The sequence below is a fragment of the Gamsiella multidivaricata genome, assembly GCF_025024155.1.
Source record: "Gamsiella multidivaricata strain RSA 2152 chromosome Unknown BC939scaffold_44, whole genome shotgun sequence".
NCBI classification, from domain to species: Eukaryota; Fungi; Mortierellomycota; class Mortierellomycetes; order Mortierellales; family Mortierellaceae; genus Gamsiella; species Gamsiella multidivaricata.
The window spans coordinates 112,684-139,253 of NW_026251752.1; the positions used below are offsets into that span (position 1 = coordinate 112,684).

Here is a 26,570-nt window from a genome sequence, read left to right on the forward strand (position 1 = left end):
AAAATGCTGCACTGAAGAAAAAACTTCAGGAACTAATACTGGTGGACTTTAAGGACAAGAGCATTATTCCTTCCAAGAGCGAAAGACTCGTGGATTCCTTATCACAGAGATGCTTCCAGACATCGGCAAGCGTGAGCCATGCAAAGGACCGAGAGATTACAAGGATTTGACGTCCGTGGTAGACCTGAGCATGATGCGAGAACACGTTCAATCCATTCGGCAGGCCAACTTCGACACTATGACTTACGAGGGATGCGGCTATGTTTGCCGAGGTTCCATTCGGACAGACGGTTTCTGCCTACATCTGTCGGCTTTCAAGTTGAGGGAACTGCGTCTTGCCCTTTCGAACCACATCCACAGTCAGGGAATAGATTATTACTTGACCGAGGCCCGAAACATGGTGAAGATCCAGCAGGATGTCACTAGCCTTTGGATTAAATCAAGGTTCCAGGTCTCGATCTCAGCCAAGCCTGTATAGTCGGAGCCAGCGCGTTGTTACCAAAGAACGATGATCCTATCAGTACGATAACGGGTCCTGGAAGAAAGGATGATAATGTCGACATGACCAGCTCTTCTGAGGATACAACCCCTACTCCCGTTCCTTCCACCTATTACAATCTCGTAGTAAAGCAGAAAGCTGTGTATCAGCCCACGTTTCAACCACAGAAGATGGATGGAAGAGCAAAAAGCAACAACATTGTACCAGGGGACGAAATAGAATCTATCAGCAACATTGAGACTAAGCTGCCTCTACTTCGCGATGAGGGAGCCAGCTTTGCCAGCTATGTTACGGAGCTGGAGAGAGTAGAGGGACAACCGAGTGAGTTTTACAATGGCAGCAACCGGTTCATGAAGCATAAGTGGGACGCGAGAAAGAGGGATGCGGAGTACAGACCCATAACGGATCATCTACTCAAGTTAGTGGGAGGATCGATTAGCAGAAAGAGAGAAAAAGCCAATAGGGTTGTGATTGGAGTTGGTCTGGGCAAGTTTTCGACCAAGACGAGACTCCTCTTTGCGCGGATCCTTGTAGCCATACTTTGTTCAGAAGGTAAAAGCATTATCATTTGAGAACCGAAGTTATGTAAAATAGCTTTATGTTTTTATTGACTTTGCCTTGATGCCCTCTAGGCCAGGTCTCTAGGCTATACTGCTCAACCTGCGGTACTTTCATGCAATGTCGTTCGCAGCCATTTACTCTATCAACAGCGACCGTTCTATCTTCAGCCAGTAGATAAGGACGGGCACTATCCTTGGATGCAAGGTGCAAGGCCGCACATAGAAGCCGAGGGGAGTAGCAAAAACAGTATTAGCGCAGTGGGGCAAGGGCAAAGGCAAGGACGAGCTGGAGGATGTAAGTGAGCAGCTTCGTCCTCTTGGAAACCCCCCCCTGGCGCGACTATAGACTCCAATATCGACGAACTTTCTTGCAAAGATGCGTTCTGTGACGTATTTGAGCCTGAATTGTTCGGCACTCTGTGCCTGATATAGCCCACCTTCACCCAATGATTACAATCCTTGACCCCCATTCCTTCCACTCTTTCAAACACCTGTCCACCAACATTGCATGTCGCCCTAAACTTCCCTGATTGCTATCGACTGTGCGATGGACCCAGTCTTTGCCTCGATGGGTAACCCGCGCCCTTTTCCCGGAGGATCCTCACAACATCAGGGTCGTGCTGGCAATATACCCCGCAATCTCGCCGCCATAGGAGGTCCGTTCAACCACAATAAAAGCCAGTCTTCCATCTCCAATGAGAATGAGTTCAAAAAGCCCTTTCTGGATCTTCCATCTGTACCGTTGATGAAGCGCAAACTGTCAAGAACTGAACTCGATTCAAAGAACAAGGTTCACTTGCGGCGACAGTCCAACGGCTTCGACAGCAGCAGCAATAACAACCGCGGCAGCAAGGGTGGACAACAAAATGAGACCCCTCTTTCCGACAAAACCCTCTCCTCCCTCAATCACGATATCAATACCGCAGATGTACCAGCTCTGATTCTGGCGCCCTTTGAGCCCCCGCCCTGGCTCGAGTTCGGAAAGGCCGTGGTTGGCACCAAAAAGATGGCTGCAATGATTGTGCAGAACCCAACAGACCTGATCGAGAAGCTCACAGTGGATTCCAGCTGCAAGATGGAGGAGAAAGGCTTCAACATTGTTCAATTGGATCCTCTTCAGCAAACAGGAGGTAGAAACACGACTGTCGAGCCACTAGTACTGCCGCCAAGGAGCAAAGCGGAGATATCGATTTGTTGGACACCCCTTACTGCGGGAAATGTTCGTGCCAGTGCTATCTTGAAGACCAACACTGGACGGTTCATGATCAATCTCAGAGGATGTGGCGATGTCCCCGTATGTTGTCCGATTAAAATAAGCGTGCTCTTGTCTTGGGCATTGGTAGAAATTAAACGACTGACCGTCTGAGCAATGCTCTTCAATCTCTCGATAGATTCCTGAATATCAAAGTTTAAACAGCTCAAGGAGACCATCCACGGCCAGCATTCGCGGCGTGAAGCAGGGCAGCTTGGCAACACTGAAACCAAGGAGCAGCGTATTAAAACAAAGCATGATGCGGCACAGCGTAACGAGACCTGACACCGCTAATAGAGCGCCAGTACCGGGCGGATACAACACTCTTCCATATGTGACAACAAATGAGATGTACGACGAAAAATGGATCGACAAGCAACAACAGTCTTTCAAAGAATGGTTGAACCACGAGTTCAGTGGCACGGTGGATGACTTTTCATCCGATGATCCTTCTTCATGGAGTTATTACTCGCACAAGCTGGAGTATGAGCATACCCGAGCCGCGGCGTGCAAGATTTACCAGTCGGATACCTTTCGAATCGTACTACGCAAAGTGGAAGAGTCCATTGCACGAGATCGACTGCAGCTTCACCCGGAACGTAACCTTGTTGGTGATATTACGACTCGACGGGAAATCATCGACATGCTGTTTTCATTCGACATTCGATGGCTCGTCCTTGGATTAGAAACTATCACTGGCAAAGAAGTAGCTATTAAACCAAACTTCGACAGGGCCACGATCTCTGGGTTTATTAACCAGGTACTTACGCCGTCATATTGCAACGACAGGAAGCTGTCCTTTAACCGAGTATTGAAGTCGAGTTCTTGACGATGTGACTCTTTGTGGAAAATTTTCTTAGGCTATCTTTCATAACGAGCAGATTGAGGCTGAGTTCGAGCCGGACAGGATATTGTCGAACCGACCAAAGTTCTATCAGGCGATGAACCGGCTAGTTCTCAAGCGAATCTTTATGCTGATACTGTTCCTTGACAAGGCTAAGCTTGCTCGACTAATTTCTTCGGATCCGTGCTTATTCAACAAGGTGTGTCTCTATCCAATGGCACATATCGTCACTGCAAACTCAGGAATGATATTGATGAACTTATGGTCCCTGTTTACACGCATAGGAATCTGATGTCAAATCGTGTAGAACTCTGTTACTGAAGATATCCAACAGCTATTTGTTGGGTGAGGGGGACATCATTCGGCATTTATTATTCATGGGCTTCTCAGTACTGCACACTCAAGCTCCATTGGATGAATTTAAATTCAAAGTTGAAAACCTTGCGGTGGACCTGCGCGATGGTGTCAGGCTATGCCGACTAATCGACTTGCACTGTCCCGAACTCAATCTGTGTCAGGCAAGTTCATGTGTGCGGTACACGTAATGTGGCAAGTGCTTCCACAAGTACTTGGCAATTCAGTCCTAATCACCGTTGTGCTCCATTCTTATACCCTTATTCCATTAGAAAATGAAGTTCCCGACGCTTTCAAAAGCGCACATGCAGCAGAACGTCAGCCTTGCGCTCAATACATTAGTGAAGCAGGGAATCTCTCTGGAGGGCACCCGTGGAGGTGTTGTAAGTTCTCGGGACATTGTCGAAGGTCATCGCGAAAAGACATTTGGGCTCCTGTGGAAGCTGATTCTCAATTGGAAGGTCGCGGTGCTGCTCGACCTCGGTGTCCTCGAGGCTGAAATCAGTGCACTGAGGAAGGAATATATGCGACTCTTTGGCGTCGACCAGCCTGACCGAGTGGTAAGTCGTCAATCGTTGACTTAAAGGATGACCCATGTGTATGCTGTCTCGCTGACATGGCAAGGCATTGATATTTCTCTAATTATAACAGGACACCGTGTATTTTACGTCGGACCAATTGTCTGCTTTGCTGCGATGGTGTCAGGCGATCGGATCTTTTTACAATCTCTCTATCAACAACTTTACTACTTCCTTTTCCGATGGTCGGGCATTTGGAGCCCTACTTAGTTATTACCATCCCACGCTACTCGACATGGACGAGATGAAGGACTCTGCCCAGTTTTTGGCAGAATACAAGCAGGTAAGCATGCGGCTTTTGGTCAGTAATAATAGGGAACACATGAATGATTGCGCAATCACTAATTTAGTGAATGTATATTTTTTAAAGGGTCTTCATCAACCGGAGCCACAGCTTCCTGAACGTAACGATGGAAAGGGCTGGTTTATCGATGCCAAGAATCTCAAGGATCCTATTACTCAGGCAAAGGAGATGGATAGGTTCAACTACCGCCTGCTTGACAAAAGAGTACAGGCTCTCGGCGGAGTCCCTATTACACGTATGTGTCTTCTTTTGTATTAATGTTATTGCCATGTCAGCATGTCAGTGCCATGACAACAGTCTCTAACAGAGCCTTTCCCATGCAGTGCGTCATAAGGACATGTCGAACGTGGGCGTCCCGGATGAAAAGGCTGTTATTTTGTTCGTCACATACCTCTGCGCTCGACTCATGCATTTGAACAATGACATCAGGGCTGCCAAGACGATTCAGCGTATCTGGCGCAAGAAACATTACGGCCGCAAGGAAGAGAACAGGATCAATTCTACCATTGTTATTCAAAAATTTGTGCGGAAGTTTCTCTCCCGAAAGCGATTGCACGGACTCAAAAAGCAGCGAGATGACGCAGCAGTGTTGATCCAGACGGGCTGTCGTATGTTCCTGGCCCGGACTCGCGCACTCCATAAACTGGAGAGCGTCATCAAAGTTCAGTCTGTGCTCAGAGGCTACTTGACGAAGAAACACTATGTGGAGATCCAATGGGCTGCGTTGACCGTCCAACGATACTACAGAGGCCATATCGTTCGCCTGTACTTCAACGAAGCTTTGGTGCAGCACCGAGCTGTCCAGATGGTTCAAGCGCAGGCTCGCGGATACTTGACCCGGAAGTGGTTCCTCCTTTTGCGGATAGCCGCAGCGGTAATCCAGACAAGACGGCGGGCCATCAATGATGGTCGCAGGGTTCGAGGCTTTTACCTACAGCTTGTCAACGCAGCCATTATTATTCAACGCCGGTGGAGAGCGACTGTGGTGGGAAGAAGTGCTCGGCAGGCGTTTTTGCAGCAGAGAGACTTGATGATTCGACTGCAGGCCCAAATCCGATCCAACCTTATTCGACAGGCTTATATCGAGATACGCTGGGCGGCCACTGTGATCCAGGGACGACTGAGGCAGCGCAATGAGACAAGGAGGTTGCATCATCAGTTTATGATGCAGCGATGGGCGGCAGCTGTTATCCAGATGCAATGGCGCGCTGTGGTTGCTCGGCGTCATGTTCAGCATAAGTACCATATGTTACGTTGGGCGGCAATCAAGATCCAAAGCATCGCTCGCGGTCAAGTGGTGCGGCAGCGATATAATGAGCTCCGAAACGCCACCCTGGTTGTTCAAAGACGCCGACGAGCATTTGTCGAGGGAAGAGCGCAGGAAGTTGCGTTCCTGAGAGTACGAGTTGCTGTTCGGGTGATACAGGAGCGATGGAGAGCGGTACTGCTAGGCAGGGCGACGAGGGCGCAGTATCAGGAAGTGCGTTCGAGCATCATTCATATCCAGGCAACTGCACGTGGCTGCCTGCTCCGTCAACGATTGATGAGGGTCATGCTGGAGAACCAGGCGTGCCTGGCCATTCAAGCTGCTTGGCGTGGTTACGCTCAGCGTCGAGCTTATTTGGAAGTCAGGGTAGCAGCAATCAAAATTCAACAGACATGGAAGGCGGTTCAGCAACGACATATAGATCAACATGCATTCAAGGAATATCAATGGGGAGCTGCTGTTATTCAGCAATGGTGGCGTGCTTGTAAAGCTGGTCGGGATGTGCGAATCAGGTATCAACGACTGCGCCAGGCTGCTATTACGATCCAGTCGGTATATCGTGGCCAAGTCGCACGGCGGGAAGGGATGGTGCTTCGTACAATTGTAGGAGTTCAGACAACAGTACGCGCGAGATATATGCGTTACCAGTTTGAAAGGCTTCGAGCGGCCGCTGTGGTCATTCAGCAACGTTGGCGAGCATATCGGTCTGGAATTGAGCATCGGGCCATGTTTGAATCGGCACGATATGCGTCCATTATCATCCAGCGGAGATGGCGAGCAGCTCTGGAGGGAAGAAAGGTCCAGCAGGAATACCAGTCTACTCGTGCGCTTATCATCGCTATTCAGGCGCATGCAATGGGTGCTCTGGTGCGTAGAGCGTATCAGAAGATGCGGTGGGCAGCTACAGTGGTCCAGGAGAGGCGGCGTGCGCATGTGCAAGGACGAGAGCAGCGCAAGGCATACCTGGAGCTATGGATGGCCTCCAGGAAAATTCAAACTGCCTGGAGATCTTTTCAACTTACGAAGAGGCAGAGACACGCGTATCTTGATTTACGATGGGCATCTATTGTCATCCAACAGCGATGGCGATATATCATGTATATCCGGACCATGCAGATGCAAGCCGAAGCAGAGCGTCAGGCCACCGCGATCATGATCCAGACAGCAGTACGTGGATGCCTAGTTCGCAACAGAGTCCGTGAGTACCTTGAGGATCGTGAGCGCGTGATGGTGCGCTGGGTTGAGCTGTCGTCTCTGACGCTCTCAGCCATTTGCATCCAACGATGCTGGCGCCGATACCAAGATGGAAAGCTGGCCGTGCTCCGTGAGACTGCCACTGTCATGATCCAGCGCTGGTGGCGTCAGCATTTGGAGGCTAAGCAGGTGCATGAGCTCGAGTTGCTTGCGTTCAGGATACAAACACAGGTCCGAGGGTTTGTGGCACGCCAGAGGTTCTATCAGCAACGGCTGGCGATCGTCAAGCTGCAAGCATGGTGGCGCGGTCACCTTGTTCGACAGGATTGCACGGCCAAGATCAAGGCAGCAAGGAAGAGGATTGAACATGCGAACGCAACTGCGGAGGAACACATGAAGCTTGGAAACCGAACAACAATGGCATTGGACATCCTACTCAGCAGTGGTCAGCTCTCTGCGGTCCTGAAAGCATGTTATCACTTGGGTAAGTCATTTATTTTCAATTTAGTTTTGTGTATCGAATATCTCACCCATTTCGCCCACCTTTTGTTAACAATGGTCACATCCCATTCTTCTTCCACTTCTTGCATGTAGACGTGGTTACTCGGCTGTCCAAGAATAGCTGTCTCCGCCTGGTGGAGCACAATGTGATCAATATTATCTTCCAGCTGATCAAGTCCTGTAACCGAAGTCAACCTCACATGGAGGTCCTGAAGCACGGGCTCAACATCATCGAGAACCTCTCCCGAGATCCTGACACCGTTGCATCAGTCTTTTGGGCGCCCGAGGGGATGGAGATCCTGGTAGACTGTGCTCAGGCGTATCGCGAAAACGAGATGGTATTTGAGTCCGTAATGACGATCCTGTTAATTCATCTGGAGCAGGACGAGAAGCGACGCAGTGTGATGAAAGGCATGGGACCTGAGGTCAAGAAGCTGAGAGGCGTTCTGGTGGTCATGGAACGCAAGGTCGAAAGAGAAGGGCGGAGCAAGAGTCTGCACATGGTGCCAGGAAAGCCCGTGCGACTGTTGGTGCAGTCTGTAGGGAAATTGCGAAGAATCATCGAGTTGCTGCAATAACGTATATTTTTTTTTTTTTTGTAATTTATTAAAATTCGCCTGTATTCCATTCATATTCATTGTGTACCCGTCATTCTCAAGACGCTACTTGTGTTAGATTGATGCAGAGCAAGTGCTGCAGAGCATCAGCTTGAAAAGGGTAGCGGCGAAGACATACGGATCAATCGTGACTTTTTTTTTTTTTTTATTATTAACATAAATCCCCATGTTATATGGATCAATCGTGACAAAATAGATCTACTTCTGTAGGCGAAGGAAACGATCAACTGGGCGAAGTCACAGCTGAACTAGGAATCACAGTCAAATCTGGTTTACCAGCCCAATTTTACAGACAAAACTGGGCCGATAACCAGTTTCGACTGTTAATCCACATGAGAGGAGTGTGCATATAGAGGGAGAATTGCATATATAGAATTTTTTTTTTTTTTTTTTTTTATTCAACATGGCCTCCGAGAGAGAACAATCAGTGCTGGTTTCCTAGTGAATAGTCTCTGAGACTTGTGTCTATCTGGCCCTAAATCTTCTAGTGTGGCAGTCGCACCATCTCCAACAACTTCACTGTAACCTCCCTAAGCGTCCCGAGGTCTTTCTCCTGCGATCCGCTCGGCTAGCTGGCAGGCTCCTCACCTGCAAATCTGCCAAGACCATCTCTCCAATTGTAACCTGTACATCTGGGAGATGGTCTTGGTTTCTTGAGAGCACGGAATCCGTTCTACTGGCTTGCGAGCTGAATCCTCTACTATTGTAACATTTCCTCCTCCTCCTCGTCCCGTCTTTCCTCCACCTGAGGTCACTGGATGTGAGCTCAGATTAGCCTATTATAAAGTGGGCCTACTCACTTTTGAACTTATACCTGTAACCCCGGCAGGGGTAGCTAAGACGCATGCTGCCAGTGCAGTGGAATAACTTGTACACCCTGGTGTATAGCTGGGAAGTTCTGAACCAGCGCCTCTCGAAGTCCGGAGGCTAGCGCAAGGGCGAAATTTATTCTGAGCATTTTGTCAAGCGTTAAGGAAGGGGAAAGGAAACCCACAACGATTACATGGGGTAGTGCCACTCAATGTGGGGGTCGCCGGGGAAAGGAAACCCACATAACTGAAGTGGGGTAGTACGCCCGACTCATGCTCCAAATAAATTTCTATGCGTAGCACATATTACTGTGCTTTAACCAGGGCTCGAACCTGGTCCCTTCGCGTTACAAGGGAGGTGCCCTGACCAGTATGCATTGCATATATAGAAAATTTCAAATATAGAGGTATATTGCAAATAAGGAATGGTAAATCTATGTAACTTAATATTGTTCTTTGTCTTATCGTATACTACGAATTCAGCTAACATAGTATAATGGTTAGTATATCTCGTTGTGGCCGAGACGATCCTGGTTCGATTCCAGGTGTTAGCATTTTGCATGTTTAAGCAGTGATCCTCATTGGAATGTATGTTTTGGCATTTCATGCTCCATCCAGCACTGCAGAATATTTCCTTTCAGTTCAGCCCAATCTTTTTAGGAATTGTCAACCTTATTTGACAACCCATGCGGAAATCCATTTGCCACGTAAAAAGGATTGGCGTATGAAGAGGATAAAAAAAGGAAGCATCAACGTTTATTTGAGTAACGGGAGCTGGATTTGCACGCGCACAACATGGTGCAGCTACGAAACGACAGAGATGTCATGAGAAGGTAGCTGGCAAACATATTGAAAGGTCCGTTAGCTCTGCTTGACCGTTCTTTGGTGGAGAGGTATTCTGAGTGTCTTGAATCCTGGACATTTAAACTTTAATCTACGAACTCAACCGATAATAGTATCCTAAAGAAAGTGCTGTTAGGCTCGAATGTATATTATTGATACTACATTCACGGCTGTCATTTATATAATGCTACAGGCAAGTTTTATCTAGCTCATTTCCGGTGTAAGAGTGACTCAGGGACAGAAAGGCTAAGGTCGAAGTGAGTGCCTCATTAAATAGGTAGAGCCTTTTATTTGCCCTAGATCCGCCTCGCTAATTCCATCCGCTTGTGTTAGCGAAGAGACCTTTGTAGCCACCTATGTTGAACCGGTACTGCAAGGCACCTTGAAGGCCGATGACAAGATCTCGATACATTTGTATGTGTTCAAGCGTGTCTACGCTTACCTCATATGCTGCTACATCCCCAACCAATATGAATTTGTTAATGTTTATGAAGCCTCAACGCCATATTCACCACGCAAAAAGTCTTAAGACATTAAACCGGGCCGACTAGACATTGCAGTGAAGGCTCGTGGACAGGAACTACTCTTTGGAGAAATGAGCAGACCTTGCAAGGAGATGAATATTACCAAAAGTATATCGTCTCGCCAGATCTTTCCTCAACTTGGACAATCCCATGGCGCCATTACTTCAAGTGATTTATAACAAAGAGGTGAAAATGCGAGGCATGTTCTTGTTACAAGAAATGGGATCATTTATTGTACAAACCACGGTCAACATGATCCCATCTGTGCTTGACACGATATAGATTCTCGTTGCTGTCAAGATAAACTATTGAATCTTTAAGTTTTACGAACAGTGCATATCTATTCCGCTCATCGCTGTGGCAATCATCGACAAATTGTAAGCACTTAAGAGGCTTTTACTCGCAGCGCCGAATGGAGCAGGAAAGAAATGCTTCATCATTTTTATTTTTATTTTTATTTTTGTTTTTCAGATTAAAAATCTCCATGTCTGTGTATCGGGTTCTAAAGACGTTCCAGAGGTAGCAGCGGAGTGCTTCTGCCGTTGCCGGGGAACTGTTGCTGCAAGTGCCCTCAACACATGGTCCTCCCCAGGCCGATAATGGTGATGTCTTACTGGGCACTCTAGGGAACGGAGGAAGCGGCTATACGGGGCGCGACGCCTTTGAAATTGAGTTTATTGGGCTTTCTTATCTTCAGTTACCGTACTTCCACTCCTTTGTGCATGACTTGATGCTCGAGCAGCGTATCAGCTGTCCCCCACAGGTGGAATGATCCCTAATCCGGTCCGGCGGCTCCCTTACCACGTTAGCTGTCTCTCGCCGATCGAACTCCTTGCTGACCTGTTTGCATACCTTTTAAAGTTCTTGGGCGCGAGCGACCTCTGGAACCTGTGCCTTGTTTCGAAATCCATGCTGGGAGACGTTCTGGGGCACATGTCATTGAGTCAAGAGTTCGCGTTCAAGGCAGTCAGAATATTGCACAGAAAATATCCACTCACCTTCCGAATGGCGTCGCGTGGAGTACGACAGATCATGGGATCAAGACAGAGATTGGCATTGGTCGATGTTCAGCTCCAACACTCTAGGACCTAGTACAGCACGGCCACCGCCACCACCTCAATCTTCTTCAACAGCAGATTTAAGCCATTGCGACGTTCGAAATACGTATTAGGCTAAGCAGTCGGAGTTCTTGTTGTCAGCCCCCGTTGATGGGACACCGTACGATGCTATCAACCCGAAGGGCTAACATTTTGGCGCAGGAGAGAGCTATTCAGGTCCCGATGGCCAGCTCACCCTCAACGCCACTGGTGGATATGAGTGCAGTCTCGTGGATAACATGGATTCGGGTGCTGCTTCATGACACTATTGGCCCTCCTTCCCCCATTCCCAATCTAACGCTTTTGGTCTATGGTTGATATCCTGTTCGATCCGCATCTGGTGAAGCCTACATACAGGAGAGCCCTCGTCAATTGTGCACGCTACATAACCGCAGCGATCGACAGTGCCTTTAGAGAGACTACCAACACCATTGTGTTATTGGACACTGTCTTCTGTGGCGAGCATCTAAGGCTTGCAGTGTGAACATGGGACCGTATTTACGACACATTTCGCTGCACGAACGACCACCGGATGTCGAAATCTTTACTGTTCCACCACCAATACTGGGTACATACTTTCGGATGATGACCTGGAGCCGCTGCCTAAGCGCGACCTCATTGCGCTCTATAGCAGAATTCACATTTCGCATAGCAGCTCGACTACTGTCTACTGGACACCAACGCCCAACCAGCGAGACTAACCTACTCAAACCTATAGTATCCAAGACGTCCGGTGTTAAAAGTGCAAAGATATCTCAAAAGAACGCGCTACCAAGCCTGTAGACACACAAAAGCATCCCTTTTCCTGGATCAGGAGTCCACCTCTCGTCGGAGACCCACGCTTCTACCGTCCTATTGCATGTCGAGGCTGCCGATGATCACGGAGAGCGGCTGATACGCTACAACAAGCTAGAATAAGAAGAAAGCGCCGTCTTCTAGTATAGGCTCAAGAAACCAGGGAGCAGAAGAATCTTCGATTGGAACAAGAAGAGGACGCCAAAGACGACGACTTTACCCTGTGTCGCTTCTGGATGACGGAGCATATTCGGTGAGAAGCCTCACGGGTGCGGAACTGCTATCTCTTTGTCATATGGCGTGCGGACTATTCGTAATCAAATCTCAGCATGTCCAAACGGATGATACGATTATGACACTTTTACGGCGTGGCAATCCATGGGGAAAAGGTACATGGCGCGAGGGTGAGCGGAAGCGCGCTTCAGTAGACCCGAGTCACGCTTTGGACGAGGTTTTGGTTGCTCATCGCCATGATCAAGAGCACGAAATGAATTATGAAGAGGTATATCTTCGTCGCCATAATCTGCCTTTCAGTGGTACCCCAACTATGCTTTTTTTTGCGCCGGCTACAAACAATACATGGAATATATGCTGGAGACGATAGTGATATGGACCACTGTCCGTGGCAGAAGCTTTGTTTGGCGGCAATCGAGTTCCTAACACACGAGGACTTGGTGTGGGGTGGCAATAGGACTCACCAAAGAGCTCTGTAGGTTGCGAGTGGGGGATTATTAGGGCAAATGGTACTATCTCGAATAAAGCTAATATTGCCTTGTGCTTGATCTGCTTTTTTCTCTTCGCATTTTTTTTTTTTTGAAAACCTCTCAGACTCACCTTGAGTATTCTCCGAGGCATCATTTATTCTTCTGGCAATTGCCTACCCATCATACTGATTAGTCGTATCCAGTGAGTCGCTCTATCAGTCCTGTGGGTTAAAACGAATGTGTTGACAGCTTGCAATTGGAGCGGACAAAAATATGTCGATACAAGGCTTGTATGAGGATAGTGTGACTTTAAACAGGCTTGAAAAACTCGTGTGGTTGGCCTGAAAAGGATGGACATCAGCTTGCAGTGCTCATTCCATCATCGCCCTGTACAACCGTCCTATCTCTCTCGTTCCATTCTCCGTTGCTGCACTCAGCCCGTGCAGCAGTTACTGAGTGCCTAGAATGGCCTTGGGCAGAGGAGGTCGCGAAGGGGTCAGCAGACTCAAACTCGAAGTACTGCCTGTATATCGATCAGCATCCATAGAGGGCATGACGAGCTGTAGTCGTTTTCTTCTTCGTCTTGCTTGCAAGGGAAGTGACATGGTCAGCCTTAAGATAGACATTAGCTGATATAAAAAGATCCGACGCCTTTTGCTTCGCACTCGTTATCCTCCTTTCTTTCCTCATCCTTCCATGAACTAAACTCCAATCCATCAGCCTCCGCAACCTCACACGATCCACTTCATTTCGCGCCTTTCATCCTGAAAACTCCCTTTTCATGACATTGATGCATGGACAGTCTGATCCCGGGACATCGTGGCGTCACGCGCGACAGCAGCGCGATGGTGAGCACCGCCCTGAACTCGATCTTCCAGATGATGTTGATCCTATCTACGACAATCCCTTCGAGGAAAGCGGCCACAGCCATCACAACGCGACTATTCATTCCATGAACGTGAACGAGGAGTTGATGCTTGCGAACCCCGATGAGGATATCAAGCCAAGCAAACATTCCCAGGCTACCTCCTCCGAGACCACAAGCGATCTGACGAAAGGTTTTGGTGCGGGTCCCTTAATGATACTTCAAGTAGATCAGCCCAACTTGTCATCAACTCTACAAGAATCCTCAGCTGAGGCGCCGGTTACCATAAGCCCATCCAAACAATACCATTGGGCTCCACTCTCCCCATCTGACAGTGACGCTGCGGCTCCATTTGTACCCCCACACCTGCACTCTCCATTCGAATACACAAATACTCATACCCGTGGCTCGTTTGGTGGCAATCTACCTAGCCAGGTGGATGGCCCTCCCTGGCGACCCACGCTCTCAACGGGTTGGAGACTGCAGAGTTTACTTCCTGCTCCAGCAGATCTGCCTCTCTCATCTTCGTCATCAGCATCATCAAATCCACAGAGTTTCTCTGCTTGGTCATCTCACACCTACTTCTGTGACCAAGAGTCCAAGATTACGATGAATCAAACTCTCCCAAGCCTTCGATCATCCGAGCAGGATATATACTCATCGACCTCGGGAGACATCTCCGAGGCTTGGCCGACGGACCTAGGGTACCAAACTTCGGCGGGGACCAGTATCTATCCTGGACTATACCCAACAAGCACCACTTCTCTGGGATTCAGCGAACACAGCCGAGCGAAACAAGGGTATAAGAAGCGACTGCCGCTGAGGCCCTCGAACCTTCCAGTATCGCCCTTTCACGCTGCAGTGTACGGTAACCATCACAGTTACAGCAACTGTCTTGCTTTCGAAATGTATCAGAAAGCGCGCCCAGGAAATGCGTTGGCATGGGCACCAAACAGCAAGAGCTCGCCCCTCGATCGACTTTCCACGACTACACAGATGTTGAACGACGAAAACCCCCTCGCAGCCTTGTCGACGTCAACTTCAGGGGAGGATCTGTCTCCAGCTATGCCTCCGTCGATGCCGATTGTCGACAGTATGCCAGTTCCGATGGAACAGGGTCAACATCAACAGCAGGATTATCCAACGCAGGAGACACGCCGCACACTCACCAAGCACCAGCTACAGGCGATGGATCCTGACCCCAAGTACTGTGATAACTGTAGGACAACAACAACTCCGAGCTGGCGAAGGTGCCCTCAAGGGAGGATTTTACTCTGCAACGCCTGCGGACTATAGTAAGTGAGGTGGCTACCGAGTTTCTACACTACTACTATTTCTTTTTTTGAACTAATGTTTTAATTCCTTCTCACTCTGTGATGACGCATAGCCAAAAGTTGCATGGCAAGTCCCGTCCATTCTTCAAAGCAAGGGATGGAACCATCAAGATCCACCGCACCCTGCCTGAACACACCCCCTGCACTAAGTGCGGCACGACCAAGACCCCGGTCTGGAAGAAGAGTGCAAATCATGAGACGATCTGTCTTGGTTGTAGCTTGATCTTCAAGCATGCTGCCGCAGAAGCATCTCGGTCCTTGTCCCACACAGCCTCCTCGACCCCTCTGAAGGGCGCAATCCTCCACACTCCGACAGCAAAATCCCATTCGTGTTCCGGAACCAAGTCTTCGACGATGCTGAGGGACGAGAATGGTCGTTACATTAACGTCCGAGATGCGCAGAAGCGGACTACCGTAGAAGGTATCAGCAAGAGGAAGAGGATCGGGGGGCCAAAACAGCGAATCTTGCAAGTCGATGGCCTGCAGACGTATCCCCCCAGCCATGTTGCATTGCCGATAGGATTCCATGGATCTGAGTTCAGGCAGCCTTGCGGATCCGACGACCAGTCCTCGGTAGCGTGGGACTCTCATCACCAGCAGCAATACGCACACCAACCATCCCATTCATATTCATCCCTCTCGTCTAATGGACACTCGTCATTCATGAGAAGTGCCTCCAACGGTGCATTTGATGGATCCGGGTACTATTGGGATACACAGCATCACCATCGCTATCCTTCTCAGGCGCAGCCTTCGTACTTCCGGGAGGAGCAGCTTCAGTACTCGTCCGCTCTGCAGCATGGACTCCCACTGCAGCATCTCCAGTATCAACCATACCACCAGTCGTATCACTGCCACGGGCCAACATCTATGGTTCACTCCAACACCAACACATATGTTCCCGAGACCGATACATGTTCATCCACAGCCATGGTCTCTAACACGACAACCACAACGGGTTTGTTCCCAGAGATTCAGGGATCGGCAGAGACATCGTCGTCAGCCATTCCAGCCGCCATGTCACATCTGTACCCGCCAATTTACCCATCATCAGAGCCCTCGAGCGAGCCTCTGCAACGCGACGATGTGGTTCCGATCGATTCTCAAGCGGGGGAGCAAGGGTTCAAACATGTCGCGAACCCGAACGCGACATCCTCTTCCCCGCTGGTACGCCCGCGATTGTTTTCATCGCCTCTTGTTCACATGGGCGATGATGTTCTCAAGGAGGAAAGGAAGAAAGATAGATACGTTTCAATTGATACGGTCGGCACGACTGGCAGTGAGTTATCGTCTGTGCAGGATTATGCGTCGGATTAGGAGTAGAGGGATCGAGTTGCCATTGGCTCATTTTTTGTGTAGGAGACGCGTCGGAAAAAAAAAAAAAAGAAACATGATTCAGGGGCGTGGAAACTTTTGACATAACAGCCAAACATAGTCCAGCATATAAACACAAAAAATAGGGACATCGTCTCACAGATAACGCTCTACAGGCTCTCTATTCTGCTATGCTGTGGTATATGTAGGATGTCCCTATGATGCTGTTGCAGTATTCAACTTCTGCCGAGGACATGGTAGATGAGTCTTGTAACGAAGGGCGATAGAACCTGCTCTTCCTGCTGGTAGAAAGACTGAAAAAAACAAAGAAACATCAATTTAAGCGAGAAGTTTTTTATCCATTTCTATCGTTCCTTTTCCATGCAAAAAACATTCAATAAAGCGTACCATGATAAGAGACATGGCAAAAGAGAACATCATGACCTCCCAGTGCTTGACGCCCTTGACCCAGTTCTTGCGGTACAGGATCTTGTAAAGACTTGTAGCAGCCTTTGGCAAGACATACATAGCAAGTTCTGCGCGTCGACTCTCCTGCTCAACCATAATGGACGTTCCCGCGCATACGAGGCCAAACAGCCCGTAAAGGTACTTGCTATTACCCAGAGGCCACCCTGCTCTCAAGAGATTACGGTGCGCACAAATCTGGGTTTGGTATCCTGCAACAAAGATGGCCAGGAAGACGGAAGAGCGGAGTGTGTTGAACGTCGTCTTAGAAGCCACATTGATAGGACTATCAGGTATGATGAAAGACGGCATATCAATCTCTGATGGCGAAACTAAAATCAGTCTTCCAACGATTAAATACCGCCCTTGGCTGCTTACTCTTTCATCAATCTCTTCATCCTGAGGACGACCAGAGGGACGAAATTGAGTGTCGCGTAGACAGGGAAGATTCCCTTTGTCACCTGAACGAATCGTTCAATGTCATTTGTCATGCACGAGTCGATCCATGGATGCAGGACCGCACAGGGAAGCGCATCGCATGTCTCTGACATGGTCGAGACCGTCTGGATAGCCAGGTCTGTAGGTCTATACCGGCCAATCAGTTCTCTGACCTGCTTCAGATCCAGAGGGAACCCACGGACACGCGTGCGGTTGAATGCTAGTGCCTCTTCAGGTACACGCGCTGTCTTGAGCATGAATCCAAAGAATTCCCTAGGGATCGTATCCGGATGCATCTATACGGGTTACCAAACAACGCGTGTGAGTGCGACACATTCAAGCACACTCATAGACGCGCCTGAGCCCACTTATTCTTCCTCTATCAGCTAGACATGTACTACTTACTGTGTACGCGTACATCACTTGGGCGGAGCCGAGTGCAAATAACAAGGCATCGCCATGGCGGAACGAGAACTGACCGCGATGCTTGCCAGCATTGTAGACTCCCTGCATAGACCTGTCGTTTTTTTTTTTTAAAAAAAAAATTAGATTAGATGCGAATAGACGGATCGTTTTGAAGATTTGTCAGCGTGTTTACTGCTCCCGGTCCTCCTTTGAATGTTTAGAAAGATACCTGATGAACATCTGCTGGGCAAAGGTCACCCTTCTTTCATGACTCTCGATCAAGATGGCAAGGCCAGCAATTGCTCCTGTTGGTACAAAAAGAAAACAGAGACGTTAAGTAAGTATGTCCGTTTGGTAACTTAACGTTTCTTTCATCAAGAAACATCTACGCTTACCGGCGATGGCTCCATTGATCCTGTCGTCCTTCCCGCGGTAGAGTTTCAGGCCGTTGTTGGCCAGTTTCCACAGGAATGAAAACATGCCAAAGAAGGATCCAAACCGCACTGCATCACGTCCTGTGAATGCATCAGCGACGATTCGACCAAACGAGCCTCTTTTTTAACCGCAAAAAGAGGAAACGAATATGGTTAGCCGATGGACCGCTCTTGATGAAAGTCGCCATATTACCTGTTCTCTCTCAATGCCTTACTTTCCGTTCATCAGCTTCAACATGCCCAGACACAGATTCACCAATGCCTTGGTCCCGTATGATACACCAAATGACCCTATCCAGAGAGATCATCACGTAGCAATTGCAATTGAGTCCATGCACAGCGTATCTTTGGACCTTCAAGGTAATGTTATTTTTTGTTTCACATGCCAACAAAAAAAAAAAAGGATGGGAGTGATGATAGGACAGACACGTACGGATGGCTCCTAGGAAAGCATGCTTGAGGACACCCTCATAAGTCGTGCAGGGATGGACGAGGTGAGGGATCGTCGTCCCAGCCTTGTATTGCTTGGATTTTTCGGCCGCCTCTCTTCCCTCGGGCGTCCGATAGCCCTTTGGACGTTTGCCATCGACCCAGTCAACCCTATCATCTTTATGAAGTTTGTGCGATCTGTGGGACGTTCGGGCTGGCGTGTCTACCGAGGATCTGGTCTTTGATGGGCTCTTCTTGGCGGAGTCGAGGGTCGTCTGGTTGGAGGAGTGAAGGGACTCTGGTAGAGGCATGGTGGGAAGCGTTTCAATGGTCACGTAGGAAGAATTCAGCGACGAAGGCTCCTGGATATCCTGAACAGGAGTCTGAGGACTGGTGTTGGCCATGCCAAAGCAGAGGAATGAGGCGAGATGAGACGAGAAGGAGGGATGCTGAGCGGGAAGAAGAGGAAAAGGCAAGTAGACTAAATAAGGGTTTATACGAGATAAGGTGCGCATTCCTGTGCGGACTGGCCGGCGGTTGGCTGGATGGTGTATATGCGGTTTGAAATCGCAATTGGGATCGCAGGATGATCTGTGGGCACAACTCTGATCGTCCTGATGCTGGTCAAAAGGGGCTCCTCTCATCTACGCCAATGCTCCTACTGTCGAGCTGCTATTAATCCATATCCCTCACTCGCGCACTCATCCTTTCAATCGCACGCTTGTATCATGACGCCTATTGTATCAGACATGGATTAACAAGGTTCGTCTGTAGAGGGGACATGTCTGATCGTTCGGCCAAGGAATTGTAATTCTTCAGAATCATTATTGATGCCACTACTGTAACTATGCCGGCCGATTCGAAGCCAGCGTTGGTTGCAAGAGATCCTGGTGAGGCGATAACGGTTATAGAAATTGTCGGGATTAAGGTTATATATCAAAGAGTGCAGTGTTGATGGCGCCTGCAATCACCCATGATCGGCATTCAGTCCTAGTTGCAGTATGGCCGTTCGCAGATATTCCATGTGCTACGAGGAGAGAGAACAAATCGAGGAGTCAGGAGACTATCATCAGGTACTCTATCAGGAGCAGTAGTTACTGGGCCGCTCTCTTACAGTCGGATCGACATCCTGGGGGCAGAGCAGTCGATCTCCAAAATCCTCAAGAACCTGGATCATCATCTCTCGCTTGAGTCCAGACATGTTTCGTAAGACCAATGGGTCCTCAGTATCGTTTGCGGAAGGAAAACAAGCCTTGTAGAGGGCAAGAAAGGTGTTCGTATCCTGTAAGCTGGCCGTCGTCGTAGAATCAATTGAGGCTGGTATAGTAGGTCCTATTTGGTGCTGGACAGCGTCTGATAAAGTTGCACGCATGGCTTCGATGCGCTTCCTTCGATTATCATCGTCAATTGCTCTGTGTTCAGCTGGGATGCTTGTGGACTCGGCTGTGTCCTCGAAAGTGCCTTGGTGATGGTTGTCTTCCATGTCCGCGATTGCACTCATTGTCGGGAGTCGAACCCACTCCCCTGAGAAAACGCTTAGTCGACGCGTTGCCGTCGAAATGGCGGCTTCGCTATTACTAGCTCGTCTTTTTCCTGGTGGGTTGCTCATTCCTTTGTGTTTGTGTGTGTAGACCTCGAATAGCGAACTACTGGATTGGTGGCGTAATATTGGAACAGTCGCAGTGGCGCATTTTCGGGCTCAAGCGTGCGAAGTATCGCCCTTTTTTACGTGTTGTGTTGCGTCGTGTCGTGAAGAATAGAAGAATATAAGAGCGCGTCAAAAAAAAAAAAAAAAAAAAAAGGCGGTTATTTCCTCAACCTAGTGTGTCAATAAAGATGAAATTGAGTTCAGGATGACCTTGGAATAGCCTTGAGACGCGTTGCCTGGCACCAGGGGGGCTACTACTCGACGAGGCCATCTTTTATGTTCTTTGTCCGGAATGGTGGCGATGCGTACGCGTCTTTTTTTTATATTTTGTCGCTTTGATGCTTTCCTATGCCTCCTTGCGGGTGTTGTTGCAATCTTCGTTTAGTAGATTACAGCCCAATCACAACCCAGTGCCGATATTATTATTATTATTTTTTGGTTCTGGCTAGGTTTTTCTTTTCTGCAACATCCCCTTCAAACCCGCCTCCTTCCCAATCCACGCTGTGTCACAATCCGCAACCACCGAACAGAAACGTCGAGGAAGCGCCGCGAAAAAACTCTTGAGAACCTGCTCTTCCAAGCACCGGTTCTTGTCGAAGTGGTACATCGCGTTGGAGATGCAGTTTATGGGCGCCGAGAAGACAATCTATGCTTCAGTTCTCAGTAAATGTCTTTTCTTCTGCATAGACATATACGACCGTCGCTGAAGTACGAAGGGGCATTCGATCATAGGCCCAACAGCTGGTGTGCATAGAATGCGCACACCTCCCAAAACTTTCTTTTTTTTTTAGGCCTTCGTCCTTTGCCCTTCCTTCGCTTCTGTGGATTGGTCATACGTCCTTCATCCCCTTCATCCTCCTGCCTACATCCCACCCACATCATCTCTTTTCCTCCATTCTTTTTGGTGTACGGCGTGAATTTGCTACTTTTCGCATACGCGACGGAACCTCCTCTCGCCGTCATCAGGGAGCCCATTCGTCCTCGACACTTCACACCTCATGGACCTGAAGCTGCTGCTGTCACCTGCTCAAAAGGACCCCGAGCCTGACTCGGAGTTTCCTGAGGACAGGAGGCGTGAGGAGCACGCGCCAGACGATGCACAGAACTGGCAGTATCACCCAGACCAATATCATTACAACCAACAGCAGCAGCGACAGCAGGAGCAGGAGCAGGAGCAAGAGCAGGAGCAGACACAGGAGGAGCATCAATACTACCACCAGCAACATCAGCAGCAACAACAGCAGCAACATGTCCCTGCTCAGGGGCCATACTACCATCAGGGCCAACAGTACAGCCGGCCGCACAACCAGCAACCTCGCCCGTATTACCAGCATCAAGGACAGCATGAACCCCAGCGTAAGTTACGCGACAAATCCTGCGATATGCAGTCTATCACCATAAACGGGTGTCCCCATTACTGTGCATCATTGAGTGGCCTACTATGGACTATTACGTGTCATAGTATCGTTTATGTGTGCTAACTAATGGAACACACTTACTATCCTGCAGCACTCGTACCGCCCTTGCTGTCCGTCTCTGCCTCTACACCTCAAGCCGGAGAGTCGCCGCAGCCTCCGCAGTATTTTGTTTCGACGCATAGACCCACTACATCACCGGCGCTACCTCCACCTACAGGACTCAATCTCTCGTCGTACAGCTTTTTACTGATGGAGAAGCGGGATCGCGAGAGGGAGGCCATGGAAAGAGCAAACCGAGGTTACTTGATGGGTGAGCTATCACACAACAAGAACGAGTCTGCGTCTTCATCACCAAGGATTCCTTCCCCACGGATCGAGCCGGCCCATCGTGCAGGCTTCGCCAACCAGCCTTCGACTGGCGCGTCGTCCTCATTTGGAGCCGATACGCGACACAATTCATACTACCAATTGCAGCAGCCAGGATCCGAGAGGTCCTCATATGGATATCCACCGGATACAGCGCGCCAACCTCCTCATGGCTATGAGTCGCCCTCGCAGTATCATGGCTCTGGATCATACCATCAGCAGCATCCATCGTACCAATCCCACGGTCCAGCACACTCGCCACCCATGCAGTACAATTACCAGCAGCACACACCTCAACAGCAGTACCCATACCAACAACCACAACCGCATCAGCATCCTCACCACTATCACAGCAGCAGCAGTGCCAATATAGGACAGGAATCACTATACGGCCATCCGCAGGTAAGGGTCAGATTGATGTGTCATTCGGACAATCTCCAATTCTCCGTACACGCGTATTGCAGTGCACCGCACATATCATACCACTTACGCGGGTCTGTACGAATGTCGCCTTTTATGGGCTTATTCTCAATCTGCCACAGGCCATCGGTCTATATTGAGGGCCAGGATCAGATTGATGTTTTATCCACCACTGCCATCCATTGCTCGCATTTCCTTTGAGCCTCGCATTTTGCATGTTACCTTCGGAAGCTCTAGTGATCTATGAGGCATTGAGGATTGTCCCATGGCTTTATTGGAAGTGCATCGAATAACTAACGTCTCGTATGAAACCCCTGTGCTACTTAGGATTACCCTTCAGATTCACAGGGTCCTGCGTCGTATACTTATCATCCTTCAGTAGGACAGTATCTCCATCACCGAGCCATGTCTCCAGGCCTCATGGACAAGCCACGGTTCGCCAATTCTAACCTATCTGTCTTTCGACAAAGTGCTGCTGAGGACAGCGACGGAAATGCCAGTGTTTCATCCAATGGAAGCCTTAAGCGAAGACGTCGTCCCAACAAGGCGATTGAGGGCAAGAGATCTCTTTTACCTGGATCAACACTTGGTACTTCACACGGTGGGCTGGGTCACTATCTGATGTCAAGGACATCCTCGCATGGATCTGCAGAAGGACATGAGGACTTTTATGACGACGACGACGACGACGACGATTCGTTGGACGAGCAATTTGATGTTAGGAATGGGCTTCAGGGTCTCAATCTGCAGAAGACTACTAAGTCGTCAGGTACATATCGCTGGAGCTATGCCTTTTAACATGCTTGGACGCTCATACTCAGAAAATGAAATATGTACTTACTTAGCTTTGCATTTCATATTCGTATTCGTATTCTTTTAGCTCCAGATCGGGCAAAAAAATCACGAAAAAAGACTGAGAGACCGTTTAAGATTGGAGAGTTGGTCGAGTCTATGAAATCAGATACCGATGGCACTTGGTTTGCAGGACGTGTACTTGATCTGGAGGACGACCCTCATGACCACATCAATCCCAAGTCGGTCTTGATCCACTTTGAGGGATTTTCGCCTCATCACGACGAGTGGGTCAAGCCCAGTCAGTTGCGTGCTTGCTCAACAGGCAGTAGTTTCTTACGATATGGTCCAAACGGTCATGAACCTGCTGAGAACTGGGTTGCGTACGAGAAGTTTTACCAGTCAGATCTTGGTCGAATAGCTCGCCGACATACAGGGCTTGCGTACGACCGACGGATGCTTTTGCACAAGTGCCAGTGCAACACCAACCCCGAGGAGAGGCATCATCCAGAACAACCCGAGAGGTTGGTCGAGATTCTCTGTCAGTTCCAAAAGCATGGGATGCTCAGCCTTGTCAAATGGATCCAGGGACGAGAGGCCACTATCGAAGAGCTGGTTGCAGCCCACACAGATACTCATGTTCGCAATTATTGCTGTACAGCTGCACAGAACCGACAGTACGCGCGTGAACATGGGATCGTAGATCCGGATCTGCAGACTGAGGACGACGCCGAAGACGAGGCAGAAGAAGAGGGGGAGGAGGAAGAAGGAGAGGAGGACATGGAGGGTGCTAAGAAAACAGAGCGGCGAGGTCGACCAAAGAAGGCTCATCGAGGAAGCATTCATGTGGCAACAACTGCAACCGCACCAGATTTGATCGCGGCAGCGGCAGCGGAAACAGCAGCAGCGGCTCCAGCGCCAGAGGATGTGGAGATGGCGCAGTCGACATCGCCGACAGATTTAAGCAAGGACAGCATGGAAGTTGATCTTCATTCACCAGCCCTGGGAAGGAGACGATCCAGTATGCGTGGATCGGCTATTAGGATGTCGTCTCTCGTCAGCATGTCCTCAACGTTGTTTGCGCAGAAGGAGGAGGATGTCCCCGACGAGGTCAAGGAGGCGGCTCTGGTGATTGATGACGACGACGACGACGACGAAAAGGCGGTCCAAGCAGGTCCAGCCCCGAGCGAAGCAGCCCTTGCTGTTGCTGGTGGCATGGACCCAACTCTCGCTGGCCAGATTGCAGAATCTCCTCAGCCAATGCCAAAAGCAGTACATGGAAATAATGGTGCATCCAAGGGCGAGCCTTTGATCGAGGACAAGAACAACATGGATCCATCCCTTGTTAAAGCAGAGAACAGAAACACGGTCGACGAAACCACAACGGCAACACCATCGGTCACCAAGGGACCCACAGAAGGAGATACCTCGTCAGAGAAACCAAAACTCGGTTCCGGAATATCATCAGCTAATGTTATCGAAGGCGATCGACTATCATCGAGGAGTATGCAGGGACAATCCGGTGCAACAGCGTTGCAGATCGCGACATCTGCGCTTGCAACCAAGGATCAGGATACGGGGACGACAGCGACTGAAAAGTCAGCCGCAGAGTCGAGCAAGGAGAGGAAGGCAGCAGAAAAGAATGAAAAGGCGCAAAAAGACTCTGCGGTTACGAAGACACCGACAAAGAAGAAAGGCCACCACGCCGTGTCACCTGCACCTGCACCCTCAGGCGATGCTGTTGTGATTCGACCGCCTGGATTGACATTCACGATGAGCTGTGGGCAGCTGGGTATCGCGGTCGACACCACATGGAACCCCTTCCATTCGAGTACAGCCGCGAAGGTGGCTGCTGGTAGTTTGATCAACTTGGTGGACCAGGTCGTCACAGGACGGATCAAGAACGGCTTCGCGATCATCCGGCCGCCAGGCCATCACGCCGAGGAAGACGAAGCCATGTAAGCAACCCGCCTTTTTTTATTTTTGTATCAGTGTTTATTTGTAGGGCATTGTGTCCATGTTTTTGACATATGAATTCTGCATCATGACTGGCTTTGTGCTATAGGGGCTTCTGCTTCTTTAATAACGTCGGTGTCGCAGTTAATCTGACCTTGTCAAGATACCCACTCACCGTCCAGAAAATCCTCATTATCGACTGGGACGTCCAGTAAGTCCTTTGGCTCCAGATGTGGCCATACAATCCCATGCACGGTTCCATGTAGGGCTCCATGCGATGTTCAAACTGGTTTTTTCTGTTTATAATCTTTCTTTGTAGTCACGGAAACGGCACCCAGCAGATCTTTTACGAAAATCCCAACGTCCTGTATATATCACTCCATCGATGGGATAACGGACACTTTTATCCATTCACAGGCGCTCCAGATGAGTGCGGAGAGGAAGCTGGTGAAGGCACCAACGTCAACATTGCCTGGTCATCCTATGGCCGAGGTACGTGCCTCTTCAGTAATTGTTGAAGCACGTCCTTATTGTATGAAAAAAGAACTGATTTTTTTTCTTTTTTTGTGTCGCCATTTCATTGTAGCGCAAGCCATGGGAGATGTGGAATACATTGCCGCCTTTTGGTATGTTCTCTTGCCGATCGCAAGACAGTTCCAACCTGATCTTGTGTTTGTCTCCGCCGGATTCGATGCTGCTGATGGACATGCTGCCAATGTAAGTCGCTGGGCATGTGTGGTTGTTTATTGCGTCATTAAACACGCGACGCGCTATATATGCAGATTAAACTGAGTTCGATCTCCCGTTCTTTGGGCATAGATCGGTGGATACACGGTGTCGCCGCAGGGATTCGCGATTTTGACGCGTCTTGTTCAGACTTTGGCTGGTGGACGGGTGATTCTATCGCTCGAGGGTGGATATGAGTTTGAACCATTGGCGCTATCGGCAACAGCATGTCTTGAGGAGCTGCTGCCACATTCGCTCCTGCCGGCGACAGCCCCGACACGGGCGTTTCCATATGCGTCGTTCCAGGGAACGTTGAATAGTGTGAAACCGAATGCGATGGCGGTGTCGTCGTTACACCAAGTGTTGAAGTACCAACAAAAATACTGGAAGTTCCCTCCCGAGGTTCTGAATCCGAGCTTTAGATTCCAATTGCCAGCGGAATGGAGGGCGAGCAACAGTTTGGCGACGCGGCCACGGAGGGAGCGGAACACGCGGCGGAAGGCACCAGCGTTGGATTCTTGAAGAGCGAGCGAAGGGGGACGACGGGAAGAGAGCAAATAAAATAAAATAAAAATCCTAGGCTGAGTCACCTCATATGCTCGGTGGTTGTAGTGGTTGCAAGGGAGGACCAACATTATTTTATTTTATTTTATTTTTTGGATGCCCGATTGACGACATTTGACATTTATCAAGAAGAACGCAAAAGGCGCGGTATATTTTCGACGGAAGGATGGAAGTAGAAAAGTGTTGGATAGAGTGTGTTTCCCGAGGAGGACAAGGAAGGGCAGACGGATTGTCATCAAGAGCACAAGTGCACA

The 26,570-nt window shown here is 49.2% G+C and overlaps 6 protein-coding genes and 1 non-coding gene across 7 annotated transcripts; 5 read left to right on the top strand and 2 right to left on the bottom strand.

The window, feature by feature from the left end:
- Window positions 1–109: 109 nt before the first annotated feature.
- On the top strand, window positions 110–478 carry BC939DRAFT_504322 (uncharacterized protein; the record flags this gene model as incomplete). Its single annotated transcript, XM_051560511.1, has 1 exon — window positions 110–478. The coding sequence occupies one exon, from the start codon at window positions 110–112 to the stop codon at window positions 476–478; it is 369 nt and encodes a 122-aa protein (XP_051410893.1).
- Window positions 479–1,515: 1,037 nt separating this feature from the next.
- On the top strand, window positions 1,516–7,986 carry BC939DRAFT_204649 (uncharacterized protein). Its single transcript, XM_051550651.1, has 9 exons — window positions 1,516–2,353; window positions 2,451–3,071; window positions 3,172–3,354; window positions 3,440–3,673; window positions 3,782–4,069; window positions 4,161–4,370; window positions 4,458–4,626; window positions 4,715–7,336; window positions 7,447–7,986. The coding sequence occupies exons 1-9, from the start codon at window positions 1,607–1,609 to the stop codon at window positions 7,929–7,931; spliced, it is 5,559 nt and encodes a 1,852-aa protein (XP_051410894.1). The 5' UTR covers window positions 1,516–1,606; the 3' UTR covers window positions 7,932–7,986.
- Window positions 7,987–9,261: 1,275 nt separating this feature from the next.
- Window positions 9,262–9,333, top strand: BC939DRAFT_t119. The gene has a single exon. It is a non-coding gene; the product is annotated as a tRNA-His (tRNA).
- A 5,997-nt stretch (window positions 9,334–15,330) lies between these two features.
- On the top strand, window positions 15,331–16,330 carry BC939DRAFT_455457 (uncharacterized protein). The gene has a single exon (XM_051556195.1). The coding sequence runs from the start codon at window positions 15,605–15,607 to the stop codon at window positions 16,256–16,258; it is 654 nt and encodes a 217-aa protein (XP_051410895.1). The 5' UTR covers window positions 15,331–15,604; the 3' UTR covers window positions 16,259–16,330.
- BC939DRAFT_455458 (uncharacterized protein) lies at window positions 16,318–18,932 on the bottom strand. Its single transcript, XM_051556196.1, has 8 exons — window positions 18,431–18,932; window positions 18,213–18,288; window positions 17,959–18,116; window positions 17,793–17,868; window positions 17,564–17,675; window positions 17,099–17,454; window positions 16,664–17,006; window positions 16,318–16,569 (listed from the first exon to the last, which is right to left on the bottom strand). The coding sequence occupies exons 1-8, from the start codon at window positions 18,828–18,830 to the stop codon at window positions 16,492–16,494; spliced, it is 1,599 nt and encodes a 532-aa protein (XP_051410896.1). The 5' UTR covers window positions 18,831–18,932; the 3' UTR covers window positions 16,318–16,491.
- On the bottom strand, window positions 18,933–20,171 carry BC939DRAFT_455462 (uncharacterized protein). The gene is made up of 2 exons (XM_051556197.1): window positions 19,541–20,171; window positions 18,933–19,453 (listed from the first exon to the last, which is right to left on the bottom strand). The coding sequence occupies exons 1-2, from the start codon at window positions 20,033–20,035 to the stop codon at window positions 19,394–19,396; spliced, it is 555 nt and encodes a 184-aa protein (XP_051410897.1). The 5' UTR covers window positions 20,036–20,171; the 3' UTR covers window positions 18,933–19,393.
- Window positions 20,172–20,874: 703 nt separating this feature from the next.
- On the top strand, window positions 20,875–26,448 carry BC939DRAFT_455465 (uncharacterized protein). Its single transcript, XM_051556198.1, has 8 exons — window positions 20,875–21,430; window positions 21,584–22,260; window positions 22,606–23,047; window positions 23,159–25,028; window positions 25,136–25,237; window positions 25,346–25,518; window positions 25,613–25,743; window positions 25,846–26,448. The coding sequence occupies exons 1-8, from the start codon at window positions 21,073–21,075 to the stop codon at window positions 26,272–26,274; spliced, it is 4,182 nt and encodes a 1,393-aa protein (XP_051410898.1). The 5' UTR covers window positions 20,875–21,072; the 3' UTR covers window positions 26,275–26,448.
- Window positions 26,449–26,570: the final 122 nt, after the last annotated feature.

What these genes read in the sequence shown, in the direction of transcription:
- BC939DRAFT_204649 (XM_051550651.1), top strand. Translation starts at nt 1,607, where the DNA reads ATGGACCCAGTCTTTGCCTCGATGGGTAACCCGCGCCCTTTTCCCGGA. An exon ending in ATCCGTGCTTATTCAACAAG is followed by an intron (nt 3,355 to 3,439) that starts GTGTGTCTCTAT and finishes TTACACGCATAG; the next exon opens with GAATCTGATGTCAAATCGTG. An exon ending in TTTTGGCAGAATACAAGCAG is followed by an intron (nt 4,371 to 4,457) that starts GTAAGCATGCGG and finishes TATTTTTTAAAG; the next exon opens with GGTCTTCATCAACCGGAGCC.
- BC939DRAFT_455457 (XM_051556195.1), top strand. Translation starts at nt 15,605, where the DNA reads ATGAGAAGTGCCTCCAACGGTGCATTTGATGGATCCGGGTACTATTGG.
- BC939DRAFT_455458 (XM_051556196.1), bottom strand. Translation starts at nt 18,830, where the DNA reads ATGGCCAACACCAGTCCTCAGACTCCTGTTCAGGATATCCAGGAGCCT. An exon ending in GATCAATGGAGCCATCGCCG is followed by an intron (nt 17,869 to 17,958) that starts GTAAGCGTAGAT and finishes TTGTACCAACAG; the next exon opens with GAGCAATTGCTGGCCTTGCC. An exon ending in AAGTGATGTACGCGTACACA is followed by an intron (nt 17,455 to 17,563) that starts GTAAGTAGTACA and finishes TAACCCGTATAG; the next exon opens with ATGCATCCGGATACGATCCC.
- BC939DRAFT_455462 (XM_051556197.1), bottom strand. Translation starts at nt 20,035, where the DNA reads ATGAGCAACCCACCAGGAAAAAGACGAGCTAGTAATAGCGAAGCCGCC. An exon ending in CCCAGGATGTCGATCCGACT is followed by an intron (nt 19,454 to 19,540) that starts GTAAGAGAGCGG and finishes CTCTCCTCGTAG; the next exon opens with CACATGGAATATCTGCGAAC.
- BC939DRAFT_455465 (XM_051556198.1), top strand. Translation starts at nt 21,073, where the DNA reads ATGGACCTGAAGCTGCTGCTGTCACCTGCTCAAAAGGACCCCGAGCCT. An exon ending in CACTATACGGCCATCCGCAG is followed by an intron (nt 22,261 to 22,605) that starts GTAAGGGTCAGA and finishes TGTGCTACTTAG; the next exon opens with GATTACCCTTCAGATTCACA. An exon ending in CTGGTCATCCTATGGCCGAG is followed by an intron (nt 25,519 to 25,612) that starts GTACGTGCCTCT and finishes ATTTCATTGTAG; the next exon opens with CGCAAGCCATGGGAGATGTG.